A 9350-nucleotide genomic window follows, 5' to 3' on the forward strand; every position below is an offset into this window, starting at 1 on the left:
GTGAGTGAATGAGTTTTTTTAACAATCTATATGCACTCGTTGTGGCTGTTCATGCACATATCGTATTCAGCCTGACAGATTCGTAGGAGAGATTCATAAAGCCTCGACTGAAGTGCGGATAGATTTCTGAATGAACTCTTTCACATACATACATTTTTTTGTTGTTGTAATGACCTGTAGCGTAGTAAAGCGACAGTCATTATGTTAATAAAGACGCCGATAACGATTTATCAACTATTAAGAATTTCAAATATCTACAGGTTTACAAGATTTTACATTCAAATTATTGATATTTACAAGTGCATTGTGAACATTCGCGTACGCTGGGGGAGGGGGGGGGGCGGGGAGGGGGTTGAACCCCTCTTCAGTTTTCTTTATGTGTGTATTTTGGAGCTAACCCCCCCCCTCCCTACGTGATTTTTTTTAAATATTTTTTTTAAACTAAAAAACTAAAAAATAACTTTTTTTTAAAAAGGTATGCCAATGGTTGACCTAAAAAAAAAAAGGTGACGTAACCCCCCCCCAACGGAAATTTTTTCAAATTTTCAAATTTCGAGACCCACAAAAAGTGTCCTCTTACCCCCCCCCCCCCCCATTTTATTATACAACAAACAATATCTGCATATCACGTTACAAAATATTAAAATGCAAAGATTGAACATAAATAGAAAAAAACGTAAAAGGAGGAGAAAAGTTTTACATCAATATATATGAAGGGTGAGATTAGGTATGTGCCTATCATTTAAAACATTTCAAATAAGACTAATCACAGCTCCACTCAAAATTATTTACACAATTAATACATGAAGGTTTAAACACACAATATGGGAAAACTATTTTGCACCCATTTCGACCCAAAATCAGTATACAGTCGATAAATACACAACAAACCTGACCCAAATACCAGCAGTTGCGAAGTCATGGAGGCCACCATCTGCTTTCGATGAAACCACTGAAGCGCGCAGCTGCCCTCTCGTGCTAAGAGTGAGATTCATTGCCATTTGAAATTACTTGCATTTAATAGCGCCTTAACTTTTACGCGCCAAAGATGCGAAACGCGCAACTCAGTCGTGCGTTATTACTTTCAGTCGTGCGTTATCATATAATACACAGCAGTGAAACGGTATTAAGAATTACCCATACAAGGTACCTTTGGAACAGTCTAACACGCAAGAGGCGGTAGCCGAAGGTGTTTGGGCTGTTTTGAAGGTACCGAATGTGGGTAATTTTACAAAATACTGTGTATTATTTGTTTTATAATATTATGTTTTATTTCTTAGTAAATACAAAAAAGTTCTATGACATAATTTTACCCATGACCGGTCATTGGAATTGGATAATGACCGGACACTATTCAAATTACGCGTAAGGCAAAATAAATGCCTGACCACGTGTACGCTTTCAACCAATCATTTGATAAGGATCCACGTCACCATCTTATAAAAAAATAACGATGCGCGGTCAGGTGGTTTCATTTGACAAATTAGATTACCTGCGTTCTTGAACCCTTTTTAAAACACAAAATAATTAAGCTAGAACTGCTTTTTGTAATGACCTAAAGCTACATAATACGATTATAAATGTGTTAAGTTAACACATTTATAGTTAAACAATAACGCCGATAATGCTGAATGCAACTTAATGTTAGTATATACTTATTTTTGAAAGAAAAACCCTGATAATTTGTTTTTCTGACTAGTAATTAATTCAACGATGTACGTTTATAAGTAACCTGGCAGTCAAACGAATTACAAACGAAGAGTAATTATTTTAGAAACATTTTAAATATAGGCTGCTTCTCTCAGAGGCTGGGCGGCCCTATCGACAGTAAACTAGCTGCATGTCCTAGACATGCTAACGGAATGAAAATAAACTGACCACAAAATCCCGCACATGGCATTTAAATACTCCGGCACACGAACAGGCTTAGATATGACATGATATACCCATCCAACCAGGAGGACCCTTACGCAGCCAACCAATTATAAGACGGGATATATAAAATTACCCTTAGGTCATCCGACCAATTAAGAATTAATTAATTATAACCAATGACAAAGCATCATAGATAAGAGTGATTTGAACTAGTCACCGACAAAAATGGGAGGAGTCTATCTCTTGGCGAGAATGTCGCGTCCCCGGCAAAACAGTCTCTTGTCTAACGTGTTATTGGAAATGAACACCTGTACATCTTGATGCAAGAATTCATTTCCAGCGTGCTTATCGAAATGAACACTTTAATCTAATGCAAGCATTCAAAACCAGGGGTTGTTTACCCGTTACCGGCATACTATTGGAAACATAATTAATGCTATTTAAATTGGAGGTGTACACCAAGTCAAACTAATAATCGTACAATTCGTCCTTGTTTTCACGAAGTGACGGTAGTGAGGAAAATCGTAATGCAAAGTGAATGCATTTTTTTTTCACTACCGTCACTTCGTGAAAACAGCGACGAATTAATCAACCCAGCCCGGCTCTTCTATGGCTCTAGCGCCCCCTTTAGGTCAAATAAGATGCCCAAATGAGCGTACCACTACAGTATCGTGATTCCAGTTTGTTGTTTCCTGCTCAATACATTCAGATGAAGCTACATGATTTGTACAATTTTCCCTTTACTGGGATTACTGGCCCCGTAACACACAGGTTCGTATCAATTGCGAAATGATAATGGCCATTTAAGATCATTGTTGCATAGACAAATTCTTTATAAGGCTGACCATCACGAGTCGTTGTTTTAAATTTGCTTAATTGATCGCAAACCTTTGTGTTAATCGGCCAAGATCTTTCTAATGACCTTCCAAAATCAAGCTAGTTCATAATAGGTGCACCCATCAGACTGAACTAGGTATGTAGAACCTGCACTCTCTTTGTTTTCATCGTTCAGCTCGCAAACGCCACCTTTGTAATTGAACGACTTGCATCCTGCGATGCCATTGCACATCATAGTGCAACGTAGCAGGCTCACCATTGGCACGGTATTCACCACGTGATCAGTGAGACAGTAGCCAATCAGATTGCGTCCCTCGTTCTTCTTGGCCACTGAGAAGACACTTGATTTCAGATGGCGTTTGCGTGGTTGACATGCTCGGGTAACGCCATTCACTGCATGCAAACAAGCTAGTCCATAGTAGGTGCACCCATCAGACTGAACGAAGTATCTAGAACGTACACTCTCTTTGCTTTCATCATTCAGCTCGCAAACGCCACCTTTATAATTGAACGACCTGCATCCTGCGATGCCTTTGCACATCATGGTGCACCGTAGCAGGCTCACCATTTGCACGGTCTCCACCACGTGATCAGTGAGACAGTAGCCAATCAGATTGCGTCCCTCGTTGTCCTTGGCTAGGGCGAATACGCTTGATTTGGTTGGAGTCTGAGTGGTTGAGACTTTGTTGGGATTTTTTGCAGGACTTTGGGTGGCCGATACTTGGCTAGTAGTTTGTGTAGGAGCCTGAGCTGATGAGTCTTTGGCGGTAATTTGTCGGGGAGTCTGAATTGTCGAGTATTGGGCAGTAGTTTGTAGAGGAGTCTGAGTTGTCGGGTCTTGAGCGGTAGTCTGTTGAGGAGTCTGAGTTGTCGGGTCTTGGGTGGTAGGCTGTTGATGAGTCTTAGTTGTCGGATCTTGGGCGGTAGTTTGTTGAAGAGTTTGAGTTGTCGGGTCTTGGGCGGTAGTCTGTTGAGGAGTCTGTGTTGTCGGGTCTTGGGCGGTAGTTTGTTGAAGAGTTTTAGTTGTCGAGTATTGGGCAGTAGTTTGTAGAGGAGTCTGAGTTGTCGGGTCTTGAGCGGTAGTCTGTTGAGGAGTCTGAGTTGTCGGGTCTTGGGTGGTAGGCTGTTGATGAGTCTTAGTTGTCGGATCTTGGGCGGTAGTTTGTTGAAGAGTTTGAGTTGTCGGGTCTTGGGCGGTAGTCTGTTGAGGAGTCTGTGTTGTCGGGTCTTGGGCGGTAGTTTGTTGAAGAGTTTTAGTTGTCGGGTCTTGGGCGGTAGTCTGTTGAGGAGCTCGAGTTGTCGGGTCTTGGGCGGTAGTCTGTTGAGGAGTCTGACTTGTCGGGTCTTGGGTGGTAGGCTGTTGATGAGTCTTAGTTGTCGGGTATTGGGCGGTAGTTTGTTGAAGAGTTTGAGTTGTCGGGTCTTGAGCGGTAGTCTGTTGAGGAGTCTGAGTTGTCGGGTCTTGGGTGGTAGGCTGTTGATGAGTCTCAGTTGTCGGATCTTGGGCGGTAGTTTGTTGAAGAGTTTGAGTTGTCGGGTCTTGGGCGGTAGTCTGTTGAGGAGTCTGTGTTGTCGGGTCTTGGGCGGTAGTTTGTTGAAGAGTTTGAGTTGTCGGGTCTTGGGCGGTAGTCTGTTGAGGAGTTCGAGTTGTCGGGTCTTGGGCAGTAGTCTGTTGAGGAGTATGAGTTGTCGGGTCTTGGGTGGTAGGCTGTTGATGAGTCTTAGTTGTCGGGTCTTGGGCGGTAGTTTGTTGAAGAGTTTGAGTTGTCGGGTCTTGGGCGGTAGTCTGTTGAGGAGTCTGTGTTGTCGGGTCTTGGGCGGTAGTTTGTTGAGGAGTTTGAGTTGTCGGGTCTTGGGCGGTAGTCTGTTGAGGAGTCTGAGTTGTCGGGTCTTGGGTGGTTGTCTGTTGATAAGTCTGAGTTGTCGGGTCTTGGGCGGTAGTTTCTTGGGGAGTCGCAGTTGTCGGGTTTTGAGTAATAGACTCAACTGTTTTGGAAAAATGGAAGTGAAGTTAACGCTTGTAAAATGAATAAGGCTTTAAAGAAATACAAATACATGACATATTCATAACTCTACAGAATTTGATTTTGGCCGTAAACCTCTGAAGACAATATTTAAACCATATTGAATAGATATTTTGCACCCAAGACCCTTGAACCGCAATTTTACCATTACCGGTCTATATCTTTCACGAAAACTAAATACTCCATCGTTCTTGTATCAGGCTAGATGTGTCATGTACGAACCGAAAACGGTTCCGTCAATCACCCGTACCTACCCCCATTCACACGCTCAAAACAGAGTTTATGGTTAAAATCAAAGTTCATTTACATAAACTCGTCTACCCAACACTGTTTAATATTTGAAGAATAATATTAAAATAAAAGCTACATAAGGGTATCACAAACATAGAAGACGATTGGAAATGGTTTTATGCAAGAACAGAAGACGATATAGACATTTAAAAAAGGAGATAAGCAAGGAATAAGACGAGAAAATGAAGGAAGAGAAGTTAAAGAGGCAGTAGAATGGAACAATACATTTTTTTTAAAAGAAAAATAAGTTTGAGGAGGAAAAGGAGCAATAATGAAATGACCAATAATACTATGTCTGTAACTTCCTATTCTGTATACAATTTATAGAAAGAAAAAAAATTACCTTCGCACAGAGAAAAGTATTGCTTATTGCATGTATCATCTGTCAAGCCTCCAAGAGTTGGGACATAGTAAACACAGTCAATGCTGCCTCCTCCGGAACCAGCGCTGGTTGGCTCTCCACTTTGCCACAAGGCTGTATGAATTAAAACATATCAACACCGTTAATCACTTACTAAATGCACTGTATTTTACCGACATTGCTTTCGTTAATAAAATGTATTTGAATATGCTCTAGCTTTTAGAGAACGCGTACATAAAACGAGTTCATTTTTCCGTACACAAGTTCAAGTTTAAGTTCAAGTTCATTTTTTTTCCATTTCTCGTATAAAAATGCATTTAACAATACATTATACATATAAGCAAATATATAAATATAAACAATTCAAAGAATATGGAGGAGCCAGCATAGGCCATTGGCCTTTCAAAGGCTGGGCTCCAGTGTCCTCAGATAATAATACAAGGTACAGAGAAAAAAACAATGTGTAGTAGGTAAATAAACAAATGAGTACAGGCTAATTAAATTAAACATACGATAGGAATTCCTTCATTAAATAGTTCTTGTATTTACGTTTAAATGAGACAACAGATGGGCACATTTTTATATGGGTAGGTAGTGCATTCCAACTAATGACTCCGGAATATTTAACTGATCTACGTGAAGTATGGTATTTTAACAATGGAATATATAAATCATTAGGGGCTATTGTTAGTGAATAGGACATGTGTACGTAAAATATTAACACCAGCCACAAAAATCGGTTCAGTAGACGACAAGTTTTCGAAATCGATAACACTAGCTACCGAAAGTTGACGGTATTCAGAGGTCAAAGCCTTAAACAACAGCTCATTTTCATTTCGGTTTTTAGGGCTGGTGTTAATTAAAAGAGCATTGTTCAGTGACCAAAACGTTTTGATATTTTTTTACTTTTTCTAATTTCAAAATGTTAAGAGACGCATCGAAAGTAAAATCAAATCAACAGTAAAATAAAAGTATGATAACGATTCAAAAAAGAATATAAGAAAAAAGAGATTCTTTTACAATGAAAATATGATTATAACATGGCTGTTTTCTTTATGTACATATTTTCTGATTGTTGAACTTACCACTGTTGAGGGCTAGCTGCGTACTGTCTTCACACTCGAATGTTCCCTCTACGGCCTGGTCCGTACAGCCAACCCATAATAAATAGTTGTTTCCCACCTTGCTTATCATATGTTGTGATACGTAATCTGAATCACCGACTTCTACCATCTCATCGAAGCTGTTGAAAACAACAACTTCTCCACCAATAGAGTCACAAGATAATGAAGCCTCTGAATATGTCATCACGTCTTGCAGGGATAAACTGGGAGTAAACTTGTAACATCCGGGTCCTACGCTATCCCATCCAGTTGGGCACGCCGCACCTTTATACCAGAAAATATATATAACAATATAGACCTTCTACTTGTGCATTCTCATTTGATATTAAAAATGATCGGTGATTCGCAAATGTAACGAATAAAATAAGAAGTTTAAACCCAATTTGGTTACTTTCACATCGTTTCTGTGTCTGTAGTGTGGTCTAGTGGATTGTGGGTTAAATGTTTTGCGGTTCGAGTCACACTGCGGTACTAATGTCATTTGTCAAGACATTGATTGATCTAAATTGTCAACACTCCCACCAGATGAAGAAAATAGAAACCATTTTAACTATATTTCATTGAATGTTAAGGCGGAGTGCTTTATCATTCTAGTTTGGCTTAAGCCGTGGTGTAATTATGAGGCCCTCACTGAGAAAAATATGAATGGTATAAATAGAATATAACAATGAATAGGACTTAGTGTTAAATAATGATGCACATCAAAAACGTATGTCAAAAATAGAGAAAGAGAGATAAACAGACAGAATAGAGAGAGAGAGAGAGAGAGAGAGAGAGGAAGGGGAGAGAAAAGAGGGAAGGGGATAGGGGAAGTGGAGGGATAGATAGATAGAGAGAGAGAGAGAGAGAGAGAGAGATGGGCTAACGTGGAAAATAGAGAGAGACAGAGAGAGAGAGATAGGAAGGGGGAGAGAGATAAAATTATAAACTGACCGGTTAGTTGAACAGCGCTGGCCAAAGAAACGAGTACCAATGTTACAGCTTTCATCATTGGATGGCGTAATGATGAACATCCGATTGTAAGCAAGAAGCGAGAGACAATCGTCACACAACCACTATTCCACGAGTCCCGATGAAAAATGATCTTGAAACGATGAAACGTCAATTGAAAGAAACACAGGCACGTTATCAGTTAAACGAGAAAAAAAGATTGTCAAATGACTATTGATAGCCGATTGAAATACGGTGCTTGTCTGAACAAATTACCCGCATTCATGTCATTAATATTAAGTGTTGCTATTTCATGATGATGAGCGAGTTAATTCATAATGGGATCGACAATTTTCGAGGCTGCTTGCTAAACCTTGGAATGATATTACATTTTAATAAAATTAGAAAAATTTCTTTCCCGCTTGTTATATCTGTAATATATTCATATCGGTGTAACATGAGATTGGTTGATGGATATTGAGCCGTCACAATAATTGTTTGACTGATCGCTGAAGTGACCTGATATATATATATATATATATATATATATATATGTGTGTGTGTGTGTGTGTGTGTGTGGAAGGGGTGGGGGGGGGGGGCTGGTACTTGGGGAAATTCATTTAAAAAACGCCTTACATATGTCAGATAAAAAAAAAGGCATACCTCCATTGACAACGCTTTAGACCCCATACCTATCAGTTATCGTGTTGCAGAACGGTGCTTCCAAAATCATGCCAGAGTTTCTGGCGAGTTTGCGATTCTATAAAGCAATTAGGTTATGAGAATGAATTCGAAATTGTCGATTGACACATACGTTTGTTCTCAAAGTGAAAAACAACATGCATGGACTATTTTATTCAGGTACACTTTTTATGCTCCGTTCGGCATTGCAACAACAATATCGAAGTAGATTATCTATGATGAAAACCTTTCTAGTTAATTGGATGAATACGAAGCCAATTTAGTAATGACGGATGAGACATCGATCATAACGAAAACAGAAAACCAATTTTCGCACACATCCACATGTTATTTTTTCCTGCTTCATCCGAACCCTTGATTGGTATATAGGTCTCGGGGGAAATAGGTGTATACCATCTTGCATAAAACATTTAACGTGACATACATTAACAAAAATGATTTTTGAAATGATGAAAAGTCAGTCGAAAAAACGCAGGTCACGTGATAAGTCAAATGAGACACGAATGGATTAAATGCTTCAGCCCACGCCCTAGCTTGCGTTTCAAACGATGATTGACAGCTGATGAAATGGGCTGCTTGTTTAACCAAATTTCCCGCATTTATTTTATTAAGATAATTTAATTTTGAATGTTAAGCGATAACGGGGGCGAAGGATTGTCTTCAAAAGTGGGAAGGGGGGGGGGGTGAAGCACAAACAAAAGGAAAATTTCTTAAATAAATGGCACCTACATAGGGAAACCTCTGAAGCAAAAATATACAATTTTTAGACATTGCTTCATACTATTACATTGTTATTATCGTCAGGGATGATTTCGACATTTGTTTCTCTCTTTGCACGGTCCGAGATGCTACTTGAGCATAATTTGCAGGTTAGTGTGATGATCCGGATATTGTTTTTGCGAGGGACTGAAGCAAGCGAGCACAATTTCTAAGATGTATACTATAGCAGTGCCTTCGAAAAAATGCATCTTACAAAGAAAGGGGAAAAATACATTCCTGATGGGGGTTTAAGCACATTCTAATCATGACATACTGAAAAGACATTTAACCCGTTGACTACTGAATTTTATAAGCTTAACACAGGGTTCACCAGGTTCCCGTAAACAAAGGGTTAATAAGAAACATAAGTATATCAACCATAAATGCGAGCGAGCATAACGAGCGAGTTTTGGGGGAATAAATCAAAATGGTCTAAGTCGCTAAGAT

The 9350-nt window shown here is 39.5% G+C and overlaps 1 protein-coding gene across 1 annotated transcript; it reads right to left on the reverse strand.

The window, feature by feature from the left end:
* Positions 1-3348: 3348 nt before the first annotated feature.
* Positions 3349-6696, reverse strand: LOC115927574 (protein FAM47A-like). Its single transcript, XM_030993638.1, has 3 exons — positions 6474-6696; positions 5435-5502; positions 3349-4698 (listed from the first exon to the last, which is right to left on the reverse strand). Exons 1-3 carry the CDS (start codon positions 6694-6696, stop codon positions 3349-3351), a joined length of 1641 nt encoding a protein of 546 aa, XP_030849498.1.
* Between the last annotated feature and the right edge of the window lie 2654 nt (positions 6697-9350).

Source organism: Strongylocentrotus purpuratus, unplaced genomic scaffold (genome assembly GCF_000002235.5).
Source record: "Strongylocentrotus purpuratus isolate Spur 01 unplaced genomic scaffold, Spur_5.0 spur5_scaffold_20, whole genome shotgun sequence".
NCBI classification, from domain to species: domain Eukaryota; kingdom Metazoa; phylum Echinodermata; class Echinoidea; order Camarodonta; family Strongylocentrotidae; genus Strongylocentrotus; species Strongylocentrotus purpuratus.

Excerpts from the sequence above, each read along its gene's own strand:
- LOC115927574 (XM_030993638.1), bottom strand. The coding sequence starts at position 6,696 with ATGACATATTCAGAGGCTTCATTATCTTGTGACTCTATTGGTGGAGAA. Across the intron at positions 5,503-6,473 it reads GCAGCTAGCCCTCAACAGTG|CCTTGTGGCAAAGTGGAGAG; the intron begins GTAAGTTCAACA and ends TAATTCATACAG. Across the intron at positions 4,699-5,434 it reads GCATTGACTGTGTTTACTAT|TTGAGTCTATTACTCAAAAC; the intron begins GTCCCAACTCTT and ends TTTCCAAAACAG.